The sequence below is a fragment of the Chiloscyllium plagiosum genome, unplaced genomic scaffold (assembly GCF_037043375.1).
Source record: "Chiloscyllium plagiosum isolate Xiang-an unplaced genomic scaffold, Cpla_swu_hap1 HiC_scaffold_33, whole genome shotgun sequence".
NCBI classification, from domain to species: Eukaryota; Metazoa; Chordata; class Chondrichthyes; order Orectolobiformes; family Hemiscylliidae; genus Chiloscyllium; species Chiloscyllium plagiosum.
The window spans coordinates 5,517,900-5,545,030 of NW_028270171.1; the positions used below are offsets into that span (position 1 = coordinate 5,517,900).

General features: G+C 46.7%; 1 protein-coding gene across 1 annotated transcript; it reads right to left on the minus strand.

The window, feature by feature from the left end:
- Nucleotides 1–13,172: 13,172 nt before the first annotated feature.
- Nucleotides 13,173–23,753, minus strand: LOC122542117 (G protein-coupled receptor 146-like). The gene is made up of 2 exons (XM_043679504.2): nt 23,515–23,753; nt 13,173–19,310 (listed from the first exon to the last, which is right to left on the minus strand). The coding sequence occupies exon 2, from the start codon at nt 19,180–19,182 to the stop codon at nt 18,124–18,126; it is 1,059 nt and encodes a 352-aa protein (XP_043535439.2). The 5' UTR covers nt 19,183–19,310; nt 23,515–23,753; the 3' UTR covers nt 13,173–18,123.
- Between the last annotated feature and the right edge of the window lie 3,378 nt (nt 23,754–27,131).

Sequence of the window (27,131 nt, forward strand, 5' to 3'; positions counted from 1 at the left end):
GTAAGTAATCTAATCTAACAATTTTTCCTATCTCCGCTGACATCTGTCATTCCCTATTAGATTTTAATGTTCCGAGGATGTTTTATTACGTATGTGCTGCGGTGTAAAGCTAACCTGTGAAATATGTGACTTGTGCTGATACCTGTTGCTGAATGGAGAGGAGAGTGGAATCATTGTGATGGAAGGGGGTACGAGAGTGTAATTGGGGCCTGGGAATCAGGTTAAGTGAACAAGAAACAGATTCTGGCTTAATGATGGGAATGCCTTGTTAATTGGATGAGGGAGGGGATCCAGGTCAATGAATGATCGAGGGAGTCTGAGTGAACAGTGGGGAAGGGGTTCCTGAATGGGTTAGTGACTCAGTCTGGGTTGTTGAGTGGATGGGACTGAAGCCTGCATCCACAATTTCTTTGGCTCTCCAAGTCTGTTCAAAGACTGAGTGACCCTGCTCAGAAAGAATCACACTAGCCAAGTGTGGAGCTCAGCAGCTGCAAAAGATGGCTTTTGTTCAACTTCCAGTTGGAGACGTGTTGATTCATCACAATCAGTAGGCAGATTGGCCTGGTCATTATTGTGCATTAAGCCTATTCACTAGCTGTTAGGATGCTTACCATCAGTTGGTTCCTGGTTTTTAAAAAAAGCCCCTAAAAGTATGTTTGAGCGGCAGGATGGACTGTCAGCTGATATGGTTTGAGCTTATCTATTCAGATTGTCATGTGATCTTTAAGACACGCAAAGGGGCTGGTAATGTTGCATCCCATGTAGTTGTTTGTTTGTGAATGATAGGACAATTTTGCAATTATAAATACCATATGTCAACAAAATGAGAACTGGCTAGAACATAGGCAGGCTGTCTCTAAATCAGCTGCAGTGTTTAAACAAACCTTTTGATGCTTCCTGAATTGCAAAATTACATAGCATTCTCCACCAGGAATCTAAGGCTGATCTTGTTGTTTTTTAAAAATATACCTTCTCACAATAGTGTGGTGCAAAGGCCCACAAAGAATCATGGGCATCTCTCTTTGAGAGATGTTGGTTATGTACAACTTGATAGCAAGCACTCCAGGGGCCACAGTCTTTTCCCTAGACTGGGGGGGCGAGAGTTCCAAACTAGAGGGCATATTTTAAGGTGTGAGGAGAAAGAGATTTTAAAAGGGACCTGAGGGGTAATATTTCCACATAGAGGATGGTTCATTTGTGGGATGAACTGCTAGAGGACCTGGTTGATGCGGGTACAGGTGCTATTTTAAGAAATGTTTGGACAGGTATATGAATAGTAAAGGTAAGAGGGAAACGGTTTGAATGCAAACAAATGGGACTGGTTTGGGACACTTGGTTGGCATAGACAGGTTGGACCAAAGGCCCTATTTCTGTGCTGTGTGACTCTTCAGAGTAGGGTGAGATGACAATGCATGCCTCCATAACCTACAGCATGGGGATTAGACCTGCACTGATGCGCCTCAACACCCCCGACTCTCATAATACCAAAATGTCAATATTGAATTTAGATTGACCCTTGAAGTGCTTTACTAAGGGAATGTTAAATGTTGGAGGTGCTGTCCCACAAATGTAATTAAACCATAAAGCTTTGCCTTGCCTGTTCAACCTAAACCTAAAATATTGCACAGCATTATTTTGAAAGGCAAGAGCGTTCCGTCACTGGTATCCTGACCTAAGTCCACCTGAAAGCAATTTGTCTGGTTATTCTAAAAAGTAGCAGAGACTCCTATGTGCAAGGTGGTTGCAACTTTTGTTTCATGACAGCATTGACAACTATAAAATGTAAAGTGCTTTGGAGTGTCCCAAATTGTGCTTATGGAGATGCACATGCTAAAAGCATCTTTCCCTCACAATACCATTCTGCGCTAGGTATCAGCGCACGTTAGTATTACTAGTGAGTATGACAACTCTCAGAATTGGTTAAGGTGTTGCTTTAATCCAGGCATTGAAGTTTCAAAGCTGTTAGTTCAGCTATGCATCCCTGGAACAGCTGGGACTTGAACCCTGGCTTCCAGGATCAGACGTTGGGTTTGAGATGAGTATAGGCAGTCAAATATTTTTAAGAGTGTGGTGCTGGAAAAACAGCAGGTCAGGTAGCATAGCAGGAGAATCGACATTTTGAGCAAGGGACCTTCCTGATGAAGGGCTCTTGCCCGAAATGTTGACTCTCCTGCTTCTCGGATGCTGCCTGACCTGCTGTGCTTTTCCAGCACCACGCACTTGACTTTGGTCTCCAGCATCTGCAGTCCTCACTTTCTCCTTGACAAAAATATTTGACTATCAGTATGGACTGATGAAACTGCAGTGCAAATACTATACACTAGAGGGTACTCATGGCTTAGAATTACTGTGAACTGGAGACTCAGAACAATCTAATTGTTGGGAAGCTGTCGAGACATATAGCACCAAAACAGATCCTTTGATCTAATTTGTCCAGGTCGACTAGCTATCTTAAATAAATCTAGTCCCATTTGCAAGCATTTGGTCCATAACCCTCTAACTCCTTCATATATCCATCCTTTTAAATATAATTGCACCATCCTCCACTACTACTTAGAGACAAAAAATACTTCTGGCAGCTCATTCCATGCACACACCACTCTGTGTGAAAACATTGCCCCTTAGACCCCTTTTAAATGGAAGATTTTATTCATTTAAACCATAATTTGGTCATGCAGCTCTGTTGATTAACTATGACTGTTAATTTTCTCATCATTGGGAGTGTTAGTGCAATTGTGAGAAGGGAAGAGATTGAGTAGTTTGGGCCAGTCATTTATCTGTGCACTGTTTGCGTGTCTCACCCTCACCTCCAGTCAGTTTGCACTCTTGCGTATACCGTGACTGCGATCCACTGATGTTTCGGGAAATGTCTTCACTCTGTTGCGTTTTGGGAAGGTTTACATTTCGCAAAGAAGGCTAGCGTGTAATTTGGAAACAAACGATTAGTCTTAATTACTAGGGAACCACAGGAAGCAACGAGTCTCTGATGTTCCCAGCATTGTCCAGCTCCCTTGGGATATTGCTTCTGAAAGAAGGTTTCTTGTGTTAATGGTGGCCATGTGGCACATTAATGGAGCAAAACCGGTCTTGGTTTTATTTGATGGATGATCTGATAGTATTCCGATGGCTGAGACAGCATTTAGTGCCCATCCTGAAGTGCCCTAGAATAAGCACCCTGCCAGGTCAGGTAAGGTTGGCAGGTTTCCCTCCATGAAGGACACCAGGGTGTTTTTCTTTTATTTATTCATTTTATGGGATGAGGGCATTGCTGGCTGTCCCTAGTTGCCCCCTTGGGGTGAGCCGCTGCCTTGAACCACTGCATTCAGTGTTCTGTGGGTTGACCCACAATACCATTAGGGACAATGAACAACATTAACCATTAGACCAGTCTTTTTAATATTGAATTGAAGTTGCACCGTCTGCCATGGCAGGATCCGAACGCATATCCTCCAGAGCATTAACCTGGGGCTCTGCATTGCCACTGTCACTGCCATTGCTGTTATGTCTCTACTCGCCCATTCTCAGAGAATGCCAGTTCTTGTTGTGGAATACCAAGCTTTGTTGAGGACAGTTTAAGAATAAGCAGTTTTCCCATGCAGGGCTTTGCCAGACAGCAACTACATTTTCGTTGTTTTTTTTTTATATCATCTGCAACAGTTTTTATATTGTCTGTAGCAGTTTTTTTTTAAAAGAAAAACACATTTTGGGATTAAATGTTAAAATTATTCATCATACTCGTGATACATCATCTTAACCATTACCCAGGTCCAACGAATTAAATCAAATCCATTTTTTTTTTAGATTAGATTCCCTACAGTATGGAAACAGGCCCTTCGGCCCAACCAGTCCACACTGACCCTCTGAAGAGTAACCCACCCAAACCCATTTCCCTCTGACCAATGCACCTAGTGCTATGGGCAATTATAGCATAGCCAATTCACCTAACCTGCACATCTTTGGACCGTGGGAGGAAATCAGCATAGACATGGGGAGAACATGTAAACTCCACACAGACTGTCACCCGAGGCTGGAATCGAACCTGGGTCCCTGGTGCTGTGAGGCAGCAGTGCTAACCACTGAGCCACCATGCCTCCCTTTTTGTTTCATTACAACCAGTGGGGAAAAAAATAGTTAAATACGTACAAAAAGAAAGCCACACACACACACACACGCAAATTCATTCTCTTAGCCTCTGTCAATATTATCTTTATAGGTCTAAGTGAATTTATGTACATTCTGCACAAAGTGTCTACAATTGCATGTGATTTCTGACTTTGTTCTGGGGAACTGCACTGCTGCTTCTCCTCCCTTTGCAGCCCTGCGAGCTGTATCATTCCTGACTGCATCCGTGCCCTGCATCGGTTACTGGGGCCTTAGATTGACTGCTGGGTCAGCTGGGTGTATTTCCCAGTTTGCCTCAGTGGGCATCTCTGTACACAAGGCGGTCATCTCAATGAGACCCACTCCAGGTACTGACTCCGACCCCACCCCCAGCTCCACACCCACACCAGCTCCCAGCCCTGCCGAGTTTTCACCATCCCTCCAGACCTCCCCCTCACTGAGGACGAACAATCAGTCCTCAGCAAAGGATTCACCTTCGTCCCCCTCCGTCCACACATCAATGAATTTAATACACGCTGTGACATCGAACAATTCTTCCATCGCCTCCGAGCTTACTTTCACAATCAGGACTCCCGCCCACCTTCAGAGGACCCCTTCGCCCACCTCCAACGCACTGCATCCACCTGGACACCCCGCGCTGGCCTAATACCTACCCTCGACCTCTTCATTTCCAACTGCCGCCGGGACATTAACCGCCTCAACCTGTCTACCCCCCTCCCCCACTCCAACCTCTCACCCTCACAACGCGCAGCCCTCCAATCCCTCTGCTCCAATCCCAACCTCACCATCAAGCCAGCGGATAAAGGGGGCGCAGTGGTAGTCTGGCGCACTGACCTCTACATTGCTGAAGCCAAACGCCAACTTGAGGACACCTCTTCCTACTGCCCCCTTGACCATGACCCCACACCCCCATCACCAAACCATCATCTCCCAGACCATACAGAACCTCACCTCAGGAGATCTCCCGTCCACAGCTTCCAACCTCCTAGTCCGGGAGGTGCCCGGTTCTACCTCCTTCCCAAGATCCACCCATTGTCTCAGCATGCTCCTGCCCCACTGAACTCATCTCTACCTACCTCGACACTGTCCTATCCCCCCTAGTTCAGAAATTGCCCACATACGTTCAAGACACCACCCACACCCTCCACCTCCTCCAAGACTTCCGTTTCCCTGGCCCCCAACGCCTCATCTTCACCATGGATATCCAATCCCTCTACACCTCCATCCGCCATGACCAGGGCCTCCAAGCCCTCCGTTTTTTCCTCTTCAGACGTTCCCAACAGTACCCTTCCACCGACACACTCATTCGTTTGGCCGAACTGGTCCTCACCCTTAACGATTTCTCCTTTGACTCCTCCCACTTCCTCTAGACCAAAGGGGTAGCCATGGGCACACGTATGGGCCCCAGCTATGCCTGTCTCTTTGTTGGCTACGTAGAGCAGTTGATCTTCTGTAATTACACCGGCACCACTCCCCATCTCTTCCTCCGCTACATTGATGACTGCATTGGCGCCACCTCGTGCTCCCGCGAGGAGGTTGAGCAATTCATCAACTTCACCAACACATTCCACGCTGACCTTAAATTTACCTGGACCATCTCTGACACCTCCCTCCCCTTCCTGGACCTCTCCATCTCCATCAGTGACGACCGACTTGACACTGACATTTTCTACAAACCCACCGACTCCCATAGCTACCTGGATTACACCTCTTCCCACACTATCTCTTGCAAAAATGCCATCCCGTATTCCCAATTCCTCCACTTCCGCCGTATCTGCTCCTAGGAGGACCAGTTCCACCATAGAACACACCAGATGGCGGCCTCCTTTCGAGACCGCAGTTTCCCTTCCCACGTGGTTAAAGATGCCCTCCAACGCATCTTGTCCACATCCGCACCTCCGCCCTCAGACCCAACCCCTCTAACCGCCGTAAGGACAGAACGCCCCTGGTGCTCACCTTCCACCCTACCAACCTTCGCATAAACCAAATCATCCGCCGACATTTCCGCCACCTCCAAACAGACCCCACCACCATGGATATATTTCCCTCCCCACCCCTCTCCGCCTTCCGCAAAGACCATTCCCTCCGTGACTACCTGGTCAGGTCCGCGCCCCCCTACGATCCACCCTCCCATCCTGGCACTTTCCCCTGCCACTGCAGGAACTGTAAAACCTGTGCCCACACCTCCTCCCTCACCTCTATCCAAGGCCCTAAAGGAACCTTCCACATCCATCCAAGTTTTACCTGCACATCCACCAATATCATTTATTGTATCCGTTGCTCCCGATGCGGTCTCCTCTACATTGGGGAGACTGGGCGCCTCCTAGCAGCGCGCTTTAGGGAACATCTCCGGGACCCAACATTTCAACTCCCCCTCCCACTCTGTCGAGGATATGGAGGTGCTGGGCCTCCACCGCCGCTCCCTCACCACCAGACGCATGGAAGAAGAACTCCTCATCTTCCCCCTCGGAACACTTCAACCCCAGGGCATCAATGTGGACTTCAACAGCTTCCTCATTTCCCCTTCCCCCACCTCATCCTAGTTTCTAACCTCCAGCTCAACACTGTCCCCTTGTTTTGTCCGGACTTGTCCGACCTGCACAGCTCCTTTTCCACCTATCCACTCCGCCCTCTCCTCCCTGACCTATCACCTTCATCTCCTCCCCCACTGACCTATTGTACTCTACGCTACTTTCTCCCCAACCCCACCCTCCTCTAGCTTACCTTTCCACGCTTCAGGCTCTCTGCCTTTATTCCTGATGAAGGGCTTTTGCCCGAAACGTCGGTTTTGCTTGTCCTCTGATTTTGCCTGAATTGCTGTGCTCTTCCAGCACCACTCATCCAGATCCTTGCTCTAATGGAGCAGATTGAAGGGGGGAGATTTGATCGAGGTGTCTGAAGTCATGAAAGGTTTTGATAAGCGACAGTGAGGGCTGCAGATGCTGGAGATTAGAGTAAAGAGTGTGGTGCTGGAAAAGCACAGCAGGTCAAGCAGCATCCGAGGAGCAGGAAGATGGATGTTTCAGGCAAAAGCCTGAAACCTATCAGGTTTTGATAATGAGTAAAAAGAAATTGTGTCCACAGCAGACCAAAAGGAACACAGTTGGCAAAGGAACCAAGGGCAGTAGAAGCTGATGTGATTTTATGTAGTGAATTATTGGGATCTGAAACATGCAGCCTGAAGAGAGAGCTAAGAGCAGCAAGGAGGGGACATGAAAGGTCCTTAGTTGGTAGGATTAGGGAAAACCCTAAGGCTTTCTATAGGTATGTCAGGAATAAAAGAATGACTAGGGTAGGAATAGGTCCAGTCAAGGATAGTAGTGGGAAGTTGCGTGTGGAGGCTGAAGAGATTGGGGAGACACTGAATGAATACTTTTCGTCAGTATTCAATCAGGAACAGGACATTGTTTTCAATGTGAGTACTGAGTCACAATTAAGTAGAATGGATGGCTTTGAGGTATGTAGAGAAGAGGTGTTGGAAATTCTGGAAAGGGTGAAAATAGATAAGTCCCCTAGGCCTGATGGCATTTATCCTAGGATTCTCTGGGAAGCAAGGGAGGAGATTGCAGAGCCATTGGCCTTGATTTTTATGTCCTCGTTGTCTACAGGAGTAGTGTCAGAAGATTGGAGGCTAGCAAATGTGGTTCCCTTGTTCAAGAAGGGGAGTAGGGATAACCCTAGTAACTATAGGCCGGTGAGTCTCACTTCTGTTGTGGGCAAAATCTTAGAGAATTGTAAGGGATAGGATTTATGAACATCTGGATAGGAATAATGTGATCAAGGATAGTCAGCATGGTTTTGTGAAGGGCAGGTCGTGCCTCACAAACCTTATTGAATTCTTTGAGAAGGAGACTAAGGAGGTGGACGAGGGGAAAGCAGTAGATGTGGTATATATGGATTTTAGTAAGGCATTTGATAAGGTTCCCCATGGTAGACTACTGCAAAAAATACGGAGGTATGGCATTGAGGGTGAGTTGGAGGTTTGGATTAGGGGTTGGCTGGCTGGAAGAAGACAGAGGGTAGTAGTTGATGGCAAAGGTTCATCTTGGAGTGCCATCACTAGCGGTGTTCCGCAAGGATCTGTTTTGGGACCATTGCTGTTTGTCATTTTTATAAATGACCTGGAGGAGGGGTTAGAAGGTTGGGTGAGCAAGTTTGCGGATGGTACGAAAGTCGGAGGAGTTGTAGACAGTGAGGAAGGATGTGGCAGGTTACAGCGGGATATAGATAAGCTGCAGAACTGGGCAGAAAGGTGGCAAATGGAGTTCAATGTAGCTAAGTGTGAGGTGATTCACTTTGGTAAGAGTAATAAAAAGATGGGGTACTGGGCTAACTGTCGGATACTTAGTAGTGTGGATGAGCAGAGGGATCTTGGTGTCCATGTACACAAATCTTTGAAAGTTGCCACCCAGGTAAATAGTGCGGTGAAGAAGGCATATGGCGTACTGGCTTTTATTGGTAGATGAATTGAGTTCCAGAGTCCTGAGGTCATGTTGCAGTTGTGTAAGACTCTGGTGCGGCCGCATCTGGAGTATTGTGTGCAGTTTTGGTCGCCATACTATAGGAAGGATGTGGAGGCACTGGAACGGGTGCAGAGGAGGTTTACCAGGATGTTGCCTGGTATGGTAGAAAGATCGTATGAGGAAAGGCTGAGGCACTTGGGGTTGTTTTCATTGGAGAAAAGAAGGTTTAGGGGTGACTTGATAGAGGTGTATAAGATGATTAGGGGTTTAGATAGGGTCGACAGTGACAATCTTTTTCCACGTATGGAGTCAGCTATTACAAGGGGGCATAGCTTTAAATTAAGGGGGGTAGGTATAGGACAGATGTTAGGGGTAGGTTCTTTACTCAGCGAGTCGTGAGTTCATGGAATGCCCTGCCAGTAGCAGTGGTGGACTCTCCCTCATTATGGGCATTTAAACGGGCATTGGATAGGCATATGGAGGATAGTGGGCTAGTGTAGGTTAGGTAGGCTTGGATCGGCGCAACATCGAGGGCCGAAGGGCCTGTACTGCGCTGTATTCTTCTATGTTCTATGTTCTATGAAAGGACGGTGGAAGCACATTCGATCGTAACTTTCAAAAGAAAATGGAATAAAAACTAGAAAGAGAAAGGCTGCAGAGAAAGAACCAAGTGAAGTGGGATTGATTGGATGGCCTACAATAGTCTCCTTATGAAATGGTTGCTGAATCCTGTAGAAATACACAGGAACTCAAGCATAAGATGAAGGTTTGCTTGCTGAGTGGAAGGTTCATTTCCTGATGTTTCGTCACCCTACTAAGTAACATTTTGAGTGGGCCTCTGGGTGAAGCACTGCTGATGATTCTTGCTTTCTATTTATATGTTTGGGTTTCTTTTGGGTTAGTGATGTCATTTCCTGTTCTTTTTCTCAGGGGATGGTAGATGGAGTCTACTACCATCCCTGAGAAAAAGAACAGGAAATGACATCACCAACCCAAAGAAACCCAAACATGTAAATAGAAAGCAAGCATCAATAGCAGTGCTTCGCCCGGGGGCCCACTGAAGATGTTATCTGGTAGGGTGACAAAATGTTTGAAAATGAACCTTCCAGCTCAGCGAGCAAACCTACATCCAAAGCCTCAACCTGAGCTACAAATCTTTTCAAAACTCATCAAGCATAAGACTTTAAGACATTGGAGCAGAAGTAAGCCCATTGCATCTGCGCCACCATTCAATGAGGTTGTGGCCAATCTGATAATCCTCAACTCCACTTTCCTGCCTTTAGCCAATGACCGTTGATTCCCTTGCTGATTAAAATGTTCCTTGGAGGGTGGCACGGTGGCACAGTGGTTAGCACTGCTGCCTCACAGCACCAGAGACCTGGGTTCAATTCCCGCCTCAGGTGACTGACTGTGTGGAGTTTGTATGTTCTCCCCGTGTCTGCGTGGGTTTCCTCCGGGTGCTCCGGTTTCCTCCCACAGTCCAAAGATGTGCAGGTTAGGTGAATTGGCCATGCTAAATTGCCCGTAGTGTTAGGTGAAGGGATAAATGTAGGGGAATGGGTCTGGGTGGGTTGTGCTTCGGCGGGTCGGTGTGGGCTTGTTGGGCCGAAGGGCCTGTTTCCACACTGTAAGTAATCTAATCTAATCTAAAGTCTCGTTTAAAGAAAAAAAAATGTTTCTTGGGTCTGCTCCTGGGCCTGGCCAAACTGGCCATCAACAGGTCGAGGCAGCGGGCTGTGGAGGGGGTCGTTAGGGCCGACTGCCTGCCCCTCTTCCGCGGTTATGTTAGAGCCCGGGTGTCCTTGGAGAAGGAGCACGCGGTGTCCACCAACACCCTGGAGTTGTTCAGGGAGAGGTGGGCGCTGCAGGGAGTGGAGTGCATCATTTCTCCCTCCAACTCTATTTTGATTTAGTCCCTACCCTCCCCTTCACTGTTTTGATCACACAGCACTGCCCTTTGATGTGAAGGGCAGTGTTTGTCACTGGCCACGCGGGTGTTTTCCTATCTTCCTGGTGGTGGAAATTGAATAAATATTTGTGCACTTTGTGTCTTTCACTGTGTCTCACACCTGCACACACACACCATGGGTGCTGGGGAAAAAATAAGCACTACCGCACTTAGGTAGAAAAAGAAAAGAAAAAAAGTAAAAAAATAAAATGTTTCTTGGGTCTGCTCCTGGGCCTGGCTAAACTGGCCATCAACAGGTCCAGGCAGCGGGCCGTGGAGGGGATCGTTAGGGCCGACTGCCTGCCCCTCTTCCGCGGTTACGTTAGGGCCCGGGTGTCCTTGGAGAAGGAGCACGCGGTGTCGACCAACACCCTGGAGTTGTTCAGGGAGAGGTGGGCGCCGCAGGGAGTGGAGTGCATTATTTCTCCCTCCAACTCTATTTTGATTTAGTCCCTACCCTCCCCTTCACTGTTTTGATCACACAGCACTGTCCCTTGATGTGAAGGGCAGTGTTTGTCACTGGCCACTCGGGAGTTTTCCTTTCTTCCTGGTGGTGGAAATTGAATAAAGATTCGTGCACTGTGTGTCTCACACCTGCACACACACACACCATGGGTGCTGGGGAAAAAAATAAGTACTAAAAAAAATGTTTCTTTCTCAGCCTTAGATATGCTTAATGACTCAGCCTCTGCAGTAACGAATTCCACAGATTCACTCCCCTCTGAGAGAAGAGATTCCTCCTCAGGTATAGTGGACAATGAAGACGTTTACCTCAGAGTACGATGGGAACTTGATCAGATGGGTCAATGAGCTTTGGAGAGGCAGATGGAGTTTAGATAACTATGAGGTGCTGCATTTTGGAAAGCCAAGTCAGGCAGGACTTATGCAATTAATGGTGAGGTCCTGGAGAGTGTTGCTGAACAAAAAGACCTTGGAGTGCAGGTTCAGAGTTCCTTGAAAGTGGAATCACAGGTAGATAGGATAGTGAAGAAGGTGTTTGATATACTTGCCTTTCTTGGTCATTGCATTGAGTTTAGAAGTTGGGAGGTCATGTTGCAGTTGTACAAGACATTGGTTAGGCAACTTTTGGAATACTGCAATCAGTTCTGGTCTCCCTGCTATAAGAAGGATGTCGTGAAACTTGAATGGGTTCAGAAAAGATTTACGAGGATGTTGTCAGGGTTGGAGGAGTTGCGATATAGGGAGAGGCTGAACAGGCTGGGGCTGTTTTCTCTGGAGCATCGGAGGCTGAGGGGCGTCCTTATAGAGGTTTATAAAATTATGAGGGGCATGGATAGGGAGTCAAGTTCTTTTCCCCAGGGTGGGGGAGTCTAAAACTAGAGGGCAAAGGTTTAAGCTGAGAAAGGGATCTAAGGGGCAATGTTTTCACGCAGAGGGTGGTGTGTGTATGGAATGAGCTGCCAGAGGAAATGATGGAGACTGGTACAATTACAACAGTTTAAAGCCAATTGGATGGGTATATGAATAGGAAGGGTTTAGAGGGATATGGGCCAAATGTTGGCAAATGGAAGTAGATTATCTGGTCGGCATGGACGGGTTGGACCAAATGGTCTTTATGACTCTATCTCAGTCATAAATGTGTGACCCCTTATTCTGAGGTGATGCCCTCTGGTCCTAGACTGTCCCACAATGGGAAGCAATCTCTCTGCCTCCCCCACCTCCCCCAGTGAAGTCATCTAAGAACCTTATATAGTTCAATAAAAGGTCTCCTCTCAGTCTTGTGAACTCCAACGAGTATTGACCCAAACCATTCATGAGGCAGTGCCACTATACCCGGGCATCAGCATAGCAAACCTTCTGTGGACTACCTCCACTGGCAGTCTATCCTGGCTGGAGGGACCAGAACTGTTCACAGTATTCCAGCTGTGCCCTAACCACTGCCTTGTGTGGGTGAAAGTGAGGACTGCAGGTGCTGGATATTAGAGTTGAGTTTGTGGTGCTGGAAAAGCACAGGTCAGGCAGCATCCGAAGAGCAGGAGAATCGACGTTTCAGGCAAAAGCCCTTTCTCCTGCTCCTCGGATGCTACCTGACCTACTGTGCTTTTCCAGCAGCACACTCTCCACTGCTCTTGTCCAGTTTTAGTAAAACCTCCTTACTTCTATACTCCATTCCCTTTGACATAAAAGTAAGTTGTTGACATTGTTGAACATTAACAATCCTCAACACATCTGCACATTTCAACCAAGTGAAGATACATCAGAGAATGTGAAATATATGTTTATTGATACACTGCATCAAGCAATAGATTTTCTCTTGAGAAAATCGTTAACAGAAGGAGCGTTGCAAACCAATGATAGATCATACAGTCTTAAAACATTTTTGTGTGGTTCTTCAAGAATCTCGATAGTTATGTGTTACGTGCTCAGTGGTAAGCAACAGTTAGGATTTTGATTCATCAAACAGGAGTGAAGGGCAGGTATGAATTCGAGTCGTTTTTCTCTCGTTTCCTGTTGTCCTTCATGTGACCCAACTCACATCTCACACATGGGTCTTAACTCCAGCACTGCACACAGGGAGTGCTGCACTGTCAGAGTTGGATGGGACTTCAAATCGAGGCACATTCACGGGCATATGAAGCATTATTTAGGTTGTCCAAGCCAATATTTACCTCTCAAACAACGTCACCGAAAAAGATGACCCAGTCATTGTCACATGAGATCTTGCTGTGCGCAGAATGTCCACCGCGTTTCCCAGCAGTATGACATGCCAGAGGTTTGCAGCTTGTGAAAGGTCATTGTCTAGTTCTGGTGCTGCAGGCAAGAGCACTAGCCTCCCAGTAACCACCCATTGAGCCTTTGTACTGTTTTATATTTCATCCTCTCAGTCTATTAAACTCCTTCATAGAATCCCGACAGCATGGAAACAGGCCCTTCGGCCCAACAAGTCCACACTGACCCTCTGAAGAGTAGTAACCCACCCAGACCCATTCCTCTACCCTATTATCCTATATTTACCTCTGACTAATGCACCTAACCTCCACATCGCTGAATGCTATGGGCAAGTTGGCATGGCCAATCCACCCTGACCCGCACATCTTTGGACTGTGGGAGGAAACCCACACAGACACAGGGAGAATGTGCAAACTCCACACAGTCACCCGATGTGGGAATTGAATCTGGGTCCCTGGTGCTGTGAGGCAACAGTGCTAACCACTGAGCCACTGTGCTACCTGTAACTAACTAATAACCCCTTGACTCAATTCTACTCAATCTCTCCTTATGGGCCAGGGATCCCATTGCAGGAATCATCATTCCTTCTGTTGTGGACCATGCCAGACCTCCTCAAAACATTTCCAGACCCTAACTTTTCTAGTTGGTTCAGGCAGATGGAAGGTGGATCTCCCAGGCGTGATACAGTTGGTCAAACCACTTGGCTTCAAGTGAAACAGAATTTAATTACGTACCACTGAAGGAAACACAAACAAAACAGGAGTAAGAGCAACAATTTCAAAACCTGACTGAGACGATATCCCCTGCGACTTAACACAGAGCCATTCTGATTTCCTGCAACGTCCCCGAGAGAGCCCCCTTGGAGAAAAGGTAAATTCAAACACAGGTTCTTTCCAGAGAGAGAGAGGTAGCAGTGAGAATCTGCCAGGGATCATTGGCTAAAGCATGGCACCTCTTCTCATCCCAGCAGCTTCTCTGGGTCACCAGCTAAAACCTAAACCAAACTAGACAGTCCCTGAACTGGAAGAAGTGGTCACTCCCCTGTCATTGTACAAGTGCTTCCAAAAACAAAACCTAAAAACTTTTTCTGATTGTTGCTTTAGGCAGTATCTGTTAGCTATTCCAGGCAAATCGGAACCTCTGTCTTTTACAACCCCTCTTGAAAAAAAGCCAAGGACAATATAACCTTGTTAAAGTTGCAGAATCGTCACACTGCTTCGATATAATCTGGAGCCCTCTCTACATCCTGTCCTGGTTCAAATAAAAACTTTGCATTTTTAAAGCGTGCTCCGTACATTGTAAATTACTTTGCAACCAGTGTCCCTCAAGCAAGCATGTCATCTGTATTACTAGTGTTAGCTAAAGCAGGAATGTTGGCTGTAACGGCTGGATAATAACCTACTGTCTGAATTGTGAGACCCATCCGACAGCTAGGCAGAGCTATGTCACCTATGTGAGAGAGTATTCGGAGTATTGTTCACAATATTGATCACTTTATTGAAGGAATGATGTAAGTGCATTGGAAACAGTTCAGAGAAGCTTTGCCAGATTAGTACAGTTGGTTCTGCCATAACGCGAATTGGCTATAACGTGATTGAAGAGTTTAGAATTTTGTGTTATTTGTAAGACAGGAGCTTTCCTTACCAATATTGGCTGTAAGGCAATTCCAGTGCAAATGGTTTAAATGGTGCTGCTATTATGCGATTTTCTTATAACACGGGATTGCAGGGGAAGGGAACTATCGCATTATATCAGAACTGACTGTGTCTGGAATGAAACATAGACAATGGGAGCAGGCCATTCAGTCCCTCGATCATGTTTCATCATGATCGTGGCTGATCACCTAGCTCACTAGCCCGTTTCTGTTTCTCACCCATGATAAGTGAGTGGGACTAAAAGTTGAAACAAAAACATCCAGAAAGTGATGGAGAAACTCAACAAAAGCAGAGAGAAACAGAGTTTGTGACTCGAGTCCAATGACTTCTTCAGAACAGAGTAAACATTGACCGAGTTAGGGCTGTATCCATTGGCGTTTAGAACAGTTAAGAGGTGTCTTGATTGAAATATGTAAGATTCTGAAGGGTCTTGACAGGGTAGGTGTGGAGAGAATGTTCCTTCTTGTGAGAGAGTCAAAGGGTCATTTCTTAAAAATCAGGGGTCACCCATTTAAAATCCCTACAGTGTGGATGCAAGCCATTCAGCCCATCAAGTCCAAACTGACCCTCTGCAGGAGATCCCACTCCCCTACTCCTGCGCTTCCCATGGCCAATCCACCTAACCTGCACATCTTTGGACTGCAAGGGGAAACTGAAACACCTGGGGGAAACCCACGCAGACAAGATGTTAACTCCACACAGACAGTCGCCTGAGGCTGGAATCAAACCCGGGTCCCTGGTGCTGTGAGGCAGCAGTGCTAACCACTGGGTCACCCTTTGCTCATGAGTCTTTGGAGCTCCTTCTGAAAGATGGAAGCAGAGTTCTTGACCGGTTTTAAGGCAGAGATGGATAGATTAAGCAAAGGGGGTGAAAGGTTATCAGAGGCGGGAATGTAGATTTGAGGTTCCAATCAGATCAGCCATGATTTTAGTAGATGGTGGAGTAGGATTGAGGGGCAGAGTGGCCTAATCCAGATTATATTTTGTGGAATTGTATACCCCAGAGTGTTAGTCTAGGCCTCACGGTTCCTAGCCCAGTGGCAATATTACTGTGTTCCCAGTTCCTCTTGAGCAGCAATGAATGTAAGTCATTACACCAGAGATGGATCCCAACTCATGAGGAGCTTTCAAAGCTCAACTGGGCATATTCATGAAGGAGAAGAAATTGAGTGAATGAGGGAAGAGTGGAGGAGTAAGACTAACTGGATTTCTCTTTGAAATTCTAACCCACGCTTGATGGGCTGAATGGCCATCCTTCTGCACTGTGCTGTTGTACAGTACTATGAACTAAAGCACCAGTGTAGGAAGTGCTGTAGTTCAGTAGCAAAATTATGAGTAAATCAATATCACGTGCAATTCTGGTCTCCTTCCTATCAGAAAGATGTTGTGAAACTTGAAAGGGTTCAGAAAAGAGTTACAAGGATGTTGCCAGGGTTGGAGGGTTTGAGCTACAGGGAGAGGTTGAACAGGCTGGGGCTGTTTTCCCTGGAGCGTCGGAGGCTGAGGGGTGACCTTATAAAGGTTTATAAAATCATGAGGGGCATGATAGGGCAAATAGACAAAGTCTTTTCCCTGGGGTGGGGGAGTCCAGAACTAGAGGGCATAGGTTTAGGGTGAGAGTGGAATGATATTAGAGGGACCTAAGGGGCAACTTTTTCACACAGTGGGTGGTACGTGTATGGAATGAGCTGCCAGAAAAAGTGGTGGAGGCTGGTACAATTAGAACATTTAAAAGGCATCTGGATGGGTATATGAATAGGAAGGGTTTAGACGGATATAGGCCGGGTGCTGGCAGGTGGGACTAGATTGGGTTGGGATATCTGGTTGGCCGAAGGGTCTGTTTCCATGCTGTACATCTCTATGACTCTATGACAAGGTACAAGACCAGACTAGTGTGCTCTTCAGCCTAGAAACGTAAAGAACAATTTCAACATGGTGTTTAAAATGATTATAAAAGTAAGTGAATGGACTGTTTCTTCAGATGGGGAGCCAGAACAAGGTGGGGTAATCTTAAATGAAGGCCAGACTGGCGTTTGGCAGGGGTGGGGTGGTGTGGGGGGGAAGGTGGTGAAAGCTCATCCAAGAGGAGTGGAGACTGGAGCACTATTCCAGGGGAGCTGGGCATTAACTGGAAAGTGGATGAGCTTGATAGATTTTGATGGTATTGGGTGGTGTGGAATCGAGGTGGGTGAATGGTGTGGGAAGCAGATCAGCTGGAATCTAATCGTAATGTGGAGGTGCCGGTGTTGGACTGAGCTGGACAAAGTCAGAAGTCACACGACACCAGATTATAGTCCAACAGGTTTATCTGAAATCACAAGCTTTCGGAACTGGTTTACCTGATGAAGGAAAGAGCAGTGCTATGAAAGCTTGTGATTCCAAATAAACCTGTTGGACTTTAACCTGGTGTCATGTGACTGCTGACATAATCTAAACGAATAATGGATTTAGGCTCAAGTTGCTAAATTTGCCACCTCCTGTCCCAAAACGACACCAACCTGTTCAGGAGCAAAAGAAAGAAGATGGCATTTTTTGAGAGAGGTTTGATGGAGCTCTCCAGTGCACAAGGTAATGTCCACTCCTCATCCAGTGCCACCCAAAACTCATCAAACAGAATTTGCTGCTTGTGTACACCATATTCACCACGGTTTCTTGCAGAAACATCAATAACTATAGTACTGGGCAGCAGCTTTGCTACAGTGTCATCGAGACTGGAAATGTTAGCTTGCTCTCTCTCCACAGATGTTGCCTGAGCCACTGTGATTTTTTTGTTTCTGTACAGATTTGGGCAGCTGCAGTAATTTGCTCCTTTACTTCAATATGTATTGGCTTCATGGCGTCCTGAGCTCATGAAAGGTGCTATGTAAATGCATGTCTTTTTGCAGCCGATGGGTTTGATCATAGACAATGTGTATGGGCAAAGTTAGACTCGATCCTGTTCAACAGTGTCTGACTGTTGGCATAGACTGAGGAATCAGAGCCATAGAGATGTACAATACGGAAACAGACCCTTCAGTCCAATTCATCCATGCCGACCAGATATCCCAAACCAATCTAGTCCCATTTGCCAGCACTTGGCCCATATCCCTCTAACCCTTTCCTATCCATATAACCATCCAGATGCCTTTTAACTGCTGTAACTGTACCAGCCTCCACCATTTCTTGGCAACTCATTGTATACACGCACCACCCTCTGTGTGAAAAAGTTGCCCCTTAGGTCCTTTTGGGCTTAATTCTATGCCAGTTACCGGGCAGAGATGCTGATGTGCTCTGGGGCCAGATCTGCCCTTGAGACTGTGGCAACGTGTTGCTGCTGCTGCTGCCCCTCGCAATGGCGGCCCAGATGCCCACAAAGCAGGCCTTGGATCACCAGCCTCAGCCGGGAGTCGAAGCTCTTCTGCAGGTGTTTGTAGATGACGGGCAGCGCGCAGGAGCTGAGGTAGGCTAGCAGCTCACTGGCCCCTCTCAGAAAGTGAAGCAGCTTGGGAAAATGGCGATCGCCCTCACTTCTGGTGACAAAATGGGCAGGGCTGACCAGGAGGGTCTGGTAGTACGGCAACCAGAGGGCAAAGTGCGCCGAGACAGTGGCCAGGAGAAGTCCCCGGATGCAAGGGTCAAGCCACGAGGATTCGGCAAGCCGATAGGGACCTCCCTTACGGGGGCAGAGGATTAGCCAGAGGGCGTAACTCACACCAACGGTGGGGGCCAACAGGCCAGTGAAGACCATAATGGCGTCGCCCAGCTCCTTGGTCTGCAGCTGCGAGCAGTCGTCGAGCACCTCAGAGATCTTGCTGCAGACGTAGAACAGGAGGGAGGAGAAGCTGGCCAGAGCAGCCCCACCCCACACGAAGCTGCAGACGTGCCTGGTGTTGTACGCGCTCGACATGTAGGTGTGCGGCAGCACCCGCTCGATGGAGCAGTCCAGGCTCAGCAATGTGACGGAGTAGGTGCTAACCAGAGCCGCCGTGTTGAACAGGATAAAGGAGGCTATGCACAGCTCCCAGCCGAAGGTCCACACCGGCCACAGGAGGTGATCAGGTCCCAAGAGCTGCAGAAAAGCCACCAGGTTCAGGATGAATCCCGCCAGTGCCATATTGGTGAAGTAGACGTCGGGCATGAGGATGGACAACTTGTGACGTAGATTGACAACGAGAACCAAGCCATTGAGGATAAGGCCCAGGGGGAAGCCAACGACGAGGTAGGCTGTCGAGGCAATGGATAGGACCAGGCCCACCCTCTGGCAGGGGTCATCTTGACAAAACGTACTGTTCAGCCCAAAGTTGCCTTGGATACAACTCCACATTGCAATGAAGTTGTAGCCTGGAGACCAACAGAGCCTGGGACGGTGAGCAAAGCAAGGTTTATCCCTTCACAAGGAAATGTCTGTATTGTTGATGGATGTGAGGAGAGCTGCCATCTTTCTCTCAATTTCTGTAAATAAGATTTTATAAACAAATTACAACTGTAATTTGATGATCATTAAGATGTTGCCCTCTCATTACCAAAGAATTTAGATAAACGTGAGGTGCTGCATTTTGGAAAGGCAAATCAGAGCAGGACTTATCCACTTAATGGTAAGGTCCTAGGGAGTGTTGCTGAACAAAGAGACCGTGGAATGCAGGTTCATAGCTCCTTGAAAGTGGAGTTGCAGGTAGATAGGATAGTGAAGGCGGCGTTTGGTATGATTTCCTTTGTTGGCCAGAGTATTGAGTACAGGAGTTGGGAGGTCATGTTGCGGCTGTACAGGACATTGGTTAGGCCACTGTTGGAATATTGCGTGCAACTCTGGTCTCCTTCCTATCGGAAAAATGTTGTGAAACTTGAAAGAGTTCGGAAAAGATTTACAAGGATGTTGCCAGGGTTGGAGGATTTGAGCTATAGGGAGAGACTGAACAGGCTGGGGCTGTTTTCCCTGGAGCGTCGGAGGCTGAGGGGTGACCTTATAGAGGTTTATAAAATTATGAGGGGCGTGGATAGGGTGAATAGTCAAGGTCATTTTCCCAGGGTGGGGGAATCCAAAACTAGAGGGCATAGGTTAAAGGTGAGAGGGGAAAAATTCAAAAGGGACTTAAGGGGCAACTTTTTCACGCAGAGGGTGGTGTGCGTATGGAATGAGTTGCCGGAGGAAGTCGTGGAGGCTGGTACAATTGCTACCTTTTAAAGGCATCTGGATGGGTATATGAATAGGAAGGGTTTGGAGGGAAATGGGCCAAATGCTGGCAAATGGGACTAGATTAGGTTGGGATATCTGGTCAGCATGGACGAGTTGGACCGAAGGGTCTGTTTCCATGTTGTACATCTCCATGTCTCTATGACTGCTCCTCAGAGGGGTCTCATAGATACGAGTCCTGATTGATTCCTTCTCCCTCCAGGCTGCTCACCTGTATAGACACCCCCCGCAAACTCCCAAGACCTTGTCTGACAACCTAAGCTGGAGCTTTAACTAAAAAAAAAGTATTGACTACATAGAAACAAGCCATTCAGCCCTACTTGTCCTTGCTGGTGTTTATTGAGTTATAAAACATGGAAATAGACCCTTCGGTCCAACTAATCCATGCCGACCATGTTCCCAAATTAAACTAGTCCCATTTGCCTGTGTTTGGCCCATATCTCTGTGAACCTTTCCAGTTCATGTACCTGTCCAAATGTCTTTGTAACTGGACCTGCATTCCACCTGCATTCCACCACTTCCTCTGGCCGCTCATTCCACCTGCCAGCCCCTCTCTGGGTAAAAAGGTTTCCCCTCGTGTCCTTACTAAATCTTTCTGCTCTCACCTTCCAAATATGCCCCCTAGTTTAGAACTTCTCCCACCCTAGTGATAAGACCTTACCTATTTACCTTAGCTAAGGCCCTCATGAATTTATAAACCTCTGTAGGGTCACCCCTCAGCCTCCTACGCTCCAGTGAAAAAAGTCCCAGCCTCTCCAGCCTCTCTTTATAACTCAAACCCTCTGTTCCCACCAACATCCTGATAAATATGTTCCAAACCTTCTCCAGCTTAATAAAGTTCTGATTAAAGTGTTGAAACAATTCAAGGGAATATCTTAAATGAATTTATTCAATATCCACTCCATCCTCCACCGATGCTCGGTGGCAGCAATCTACAAGATGCTCTTCAGGAATTCACCAAAGTTCGTTATGCTCCATGTGAGCATTTTTCCTTCATCAAACCAGCCTTCTATTCTTCATTTCCTCATTTATTTACATTTTTTGTTATCTAGTCATGGGATTTGGCTGTCACAAGCTGGACCAGCGTTTATTGCCTGTCCCTAGTTGCCCCTTGAGAAGGTGGGGGTGAGCTGCCTTCTTGAACCGCTGCAGTCCATGTGCTCTGGGCAGACCCACAAAGCCCTTGGGGGGAGTTCCAGGATTTTGACCCAGCGACACTGAAGGAACAGCGATACATTTCCAAGTCAGGATGGTGAGTGTAGAATAACATGTTTCAGGGAAGGAGTTCTAAACATCTCAGGAGTCATAGCAGCTGACTGAGGTGCTGTGAGGCGGGCATCTGGTGATAAAGTCACTGAGCCAATAACCTACAGACACAGATGGATGACCTGTTGGTGTGGCTTACATGCGACTCCATGTCTTTCCAAGTCAGGATGGTGAGTGTCTTGGAGGGGAAATTGTAGGGGGTGGTGTTCCCCTTGTCCTTCTAGATGGAAGTAATCGTGGGTTTGGAAGGTGCTGCCTGAAGATCTTTGGTGAATTTCTGCAGTGCATCTTGTAGATAGTACACACTGCTGCTACTGAGCGTCGGTGATGGAGGGAGTGGGTATTGAATAAATTCATTTAAGCTATTCCCCTGAATTGTTCAAACATTTTAATCAGATCACCCCTGATTATCATACAGTTACAGTATGTTCTTGTGACCTACTCTCAGCATTTAACCGTTTAATGAGAACTAGGAGCAGGAGGAGGCCATTCAGCCCCTCGAGCCTGCTCCCCCATTCAATACGATCACGGCTGATCTCATCTTAGTCTCAACTCCAGTCTGCCCACTCTCCATAACCCTTTAATATGTTTGGAATGAGCTGCCAGAGGAAGTGGTGGAGGCTGGTATAATTACAACATTTAAAAAGCATCTGGATGGGTCTATGAATGGGAAGGGTTTAGAGGGATATGGGCCAAGTGCTGGCAGTTGGGACTAGGTTAGATCGGGATGTCTGGTGGACTGAAAGGTCTGTTTCTGTGCTGTATGACTCTATTACCAATTAAAAATCTGTCTGCTCCTTAAATTCACTGATCCACCGTACCCTTTGAGAGAAGCCATTCCTCCTGATCTCTGTTTTGAATCTGTCACCTCTTATCCTGAAACTGTGACTTTCCGTTCCAGATTGCCCCACACAAGGAAATCATTCTCTCTACATCTGTTTTGTTAGCCCCCTTTCGCATCTGATTTGACAGGTTGTTCTGTTTTGTCAATGCAAATTCGCTGTAATGCGATTGCTGAAATGGGGACACTGTTTCTAAAGCGTAACCTTGTAAAACATGTATTGGCTGTAACACGATTACATCGCCAACACTCTAAGCGCTATTTCTAAAGTGTGATTTTTCTATAATGCAGAGTTTCACAAGAACACAGCCATCGCGGTATAAAAGAACTACCTGGTAACTTCATTAGATCATCTCATTCTTCTGAACTGCAGACAGTATAGACTTTTACTGTTCAATCCTTCCTCATAAGACAAGCCCCTCACCTCTGGCATTATTCTAGTGAATCTCTTTGAACCTCATTTGTATTGGTCTGGTGACCCACACCCCCATCCAGTCCTCCAGTTACTCACTCCTGGGATGCAATGCTCAATGTTGAACACAGAATGCTGGATTTTTAATGGGGTAAACTCTGTGAAAGGCAGGTTGTGGTTGTTCAGGACATGTAGACAGAATGAAGCTTATAGAGTTTAATCTTACTGTGTTTTGAAATTGGCAACAAGTTAGCCATCATTAATTCCCAACGTCTTATATCACATGATTTGTAAAGGCAGAGTGGCCCCTCAGTTATTGTGGACACTTAATCTCTCCCTACAACATTGCCATCAACAGATTTAAAGACTGAAAGAGCTGTGGATGCTTAAATCAGAAGTAAAAACAGAAGTTGCTGGAAAAGCTCAGCAGGTCTGGCAACATCTGTGGAGAGAAATCCGAGCTAACGTTTCCGGTCTGGTGACCCTTCCTCAGAGCCCTCCATTCCTCCGTTCTGAGGAAGGGTCACCGGACCCGAAACATTAACTTTGGTTTCTCTCCACCAGAGGTGCTGAGCTTTTCCAGCAATTTCTGTTTTTGGTCCTTTTGGATTGTCAGCTCTGCATTCCTGGTGGATTCATCACACGACCTCCCAACGCCCCATCTCCCCCCTCTCCACCAATGGTCTAACCAAAATCCCCATCATTGCCATAGCCTGCCTTCCTGTGGCCAATGAGAAAGTGACCAGATTATGAGCCAATCCAATGTATCTTTACTGTCAGTCAAATATCATTTCACATCAATTCTATTGTTAGCTGTTTCCACGCATTGCAAGCACTTGCTGAATAATCCCAGGTGTGCTCATAGCTACACTGACAACCAATGGCTCATTGTTGGAACTGACACGTGTTCACCCATTCTCTGCAAACAAAAAGAATATATTTTTACCTTGTCTCTTGTTGGAAACAACCAGGAGCTTGGGAACTCATTCGTCGTGGCAACGCGTCAGCTAATTACTCCCAATTTGTCAACTAATCAGCACCCTTTCATGCTGTTGAATAAATTGTTGTCCTCATTTGAAATTCCGCCTTGATGTGTTTGTCCTAATAAGTGCAAGACGAAACAATTTAGTGCCAAGCATCTCTTTTCAATAAGATTCAAATAGCATTTCCCCCATACTCGGTTAATCTCACAACGATGGCAACCCGTTGCCACAATTTAAATCACACACATTGCTCACCACAGTTTAAATAACCGTGTGTCTGAAATCCTGAACACACAAACCCGGTGGGGGGTGGAGGGGGTGGAGCTGGTGATGCACATCCCCTGAATGTACAGCAAGTACTGCGGCTGGAAATCAGATACACAGTTCTCCCGAGGCCTCTGCATTCTACAGGGAAGATATCTCATCATCACTGCAACTAGTGTCACCTTTTCCTGTTTTTTTTGGCAGTTACACATCTAGTACTGTGAAAACAAACACCAGATCAGGAGATTACAACATTGCCATCAACAATTAACACTTTCCTGGTCAGGGTTTGAACATAAGAGATGCGACGTAACCAAACTGATGGATGGGATGGCCGTGGATGGGGGAATGGGTGTGGGGAGTGGTGGGGGGGCAGGTGTAGATGATTTACTGGTACAATACGGTGGCTCAGTGGTTAACATTGCTGCCTCACAGCTCCAGGGACCTGGGTTCGATTCCCAACTTTGAGTGACTGTGTGGAGTTTGCACATTCTCCCCGTGTCTGAGCGAGTTTCCTCTGGGTGCTCCGGTTTCCTCCCACAATCCAAAGATGGGCAGGTTAGGGTGGGTTGGCTGTGCTAAGTTGCCCATAGTGTGCAGGCTAGGTGCATCAGTCATGGGGAATTGCAGGGTTACCAGGATGGCGTGGGATACTCTTCAGAAGGTTGGCATTGACTTGATGGGCTGAATGGGCTACTTCCATACTTTAGGGATTCCATGAATAATTTTAATCTCCTCATTTGAAAAAGGATATAATTGTATTTGATGCCATTCAGAAAATGTTCACTTGACTCATTTCTGGGACAAGGGTTTTTTTTTATCTTATGAAGAACTTTTCCCCATTGGAATTTCGAAGGAAGAGCTTGGAATTTAAGGTCTTGGCCAGACTGGATAGGGTGTATCTTGGCTGGACAGGCTAGAACTAGGGGTCAAAGCGCTTCTTTTGAAGTCTGAGAGGATCACTAACCTGTGGTCTCTTGCCCAGCCAGCAGTGGAAGCCTGGCTAATAAACATTTACACGAACAGGTCCAGGCAGCAGGGAGGGGGGCGTTAGGGACGACTGCCTGCCCCTCTTCCACAGCTACATCAGAGCCTGGGTGTCCATGGAGAAGGAGCACGTTGTGTCCATTGACACCCTGGAGAGGTGGGCGCCGCAGGGAGTGGAGTGCATTATTTCCCCCTCCAACTCTATTTTGATTTAATCCCTGCCCTCCCCTCCACTGTTTAATCACACAGCGCTGCCCTTCAATGTGAAGGGCGTTGCTTGTCACTGGCCACTTGGGTGTTTCCTGGTGGTGGAAATTTAAATAAAGATTTGTGCACCTTGTGTCTCTCACTGTGTCTCACACCTGCACACACACACACCATGGGGGCTGGGGAAAAAAATCAGAAGGTAGTGTGGGGATAAGGAAAAGAAAAGAGGAAAATATATATATATTAAAAAAAACCCAAAAAGAGAAAATAAAACAAGAAAAAAAGAGATATAACCAGGAGATTTAGTGTCTCCTCAGTTTAGGGGACTAAAATAAAATAAACATTTACACGGACTGGACAGAGAGATTCTTGAACGGCAAGGGAGCCAAGGTTATGGAACTATAGACAATAGACAATAGACAATAGGTGCAGGAGTAGGCCATTCTGCCCTTCGAGCCTGCACCACCATTCAATATGATCATGGCTGATCATCCTTAATCAGTATCCTGTTCCTGCCTTATCTCCATAACCCTTGATTCCACTATCTTTGAGAGCTCTATCCAACTCTTTCTTAAATGAATCCAGAGACTGGGCCTCCACTGCCCTCTGGGGCAGAGCATTCCACACACCCACCACTCTCTGGGTGAAGAAGTTTCTCCTCATCTCTGTCCTAAATGGTCTACCCTGTATTTTTAAGCTGTGTCCTCTGGTTCGGCACTCACCCATCAGTGGAAACATGTTTCCTGCCTCCAGAGTGTCCAATCCTTTAATAATCTTATATGTCTCAATCAGATCCCCTCTCAGTCTTCTAAACTCAAGGGTATATAAACCCAGTCGCTCCAGTCTTTCAGTGTAAGGTAATCCCGCCATTCCAGGAATTGACCTGTGAACCTATGCTGCACTCCCTCAATAGCCAGAATGTCTTTCCTCAAATTTGGAGACCAGAACTGCACACAGTACTCCAGGTGTGATCTCACCAGGGCTCTGTACAGCTGCAGAAGAACTTCTTTGCTTCTATACTCAATCCCTCTTCTTATGAAGGCCAGCATGCTATTAGCCTTCTTCACTACCTGCTGTACCTGCATGCTTACCTTCATTGACTGGTGTACAAGAACACCCAGATCTCTCTGTACTGCCCCTTTACCTAAATTGATTCCATTTAGGTAGTAATCTGCCTTCCTGTTCTTGCCTTCAAAGTGGATAACCATACATTTATCCACACTAAACTGCATCTGCCATGCATCTGACCACTCACCTAACTTGTCCAGGTCACCCTGTAATCTCCTAACATCCTCATCACATTTCACCCTGCCACCCAGCTTAGTATCATCAGCAAATTTGCTAATGTTATTACTAATACCATCTTCTATATCATTAACATATATTGTAAAAAGCTGCGGTCCCAGTACTGATCCCTGCGGTACTCCACTGGTCACTGTCTGCCATTCCGAAATGGAGCCGTTTATCACTACTCTTTGTTTCCTATCAGCCAACCAACTTTCAATCCAAGTTAGTACTTTGCCCCCAATACCATGCGCCCTAATTTTGCTCACTAACCTCCTATGTGGGACTTTATCAAAAGCTTTCTGAAAGTTCAGGTACACTACATCTACTGGATTTCCCTCGTCCATCTTCAGAGTTACATCCTCAAAGAATTCCAGAAGATTAGTCAAGCATGATTTCCCCTTCATAAATCCATGCTGACTCTGACCTATCCTGTTACTACTATCCAGATGTGTCGTAATTTCATCCTTTATAATTGACTCCAGCATCTTTCCCACCACTGAGGTCAGACTAACTGGTCTATAATTTCCTGCTTTCTCTCTCCCACCTTTCTTAAAAAGTGGTATAACATTAGCCACCCTCCAATCCTCAGGAACTGATCCCGAATCTATCGAACTCTGGAAAATAATCACCAACGCATCCACGATTTCCCGAGCCACCTCCTTCAGTACCCTGGGATGTAGACCATCAGGCTCCCGGGACTTATCAACCTTCAGACCTAAGTCTCTCCAACACCAAGTCCTGGCAAATATATAAATTCCCTTAAGTTCAGGTCCTTCAGACACTGTTACCTCAGGGAGATTGCTTGTGTCTTCCCCAGTGAACACAGATCTGAAGT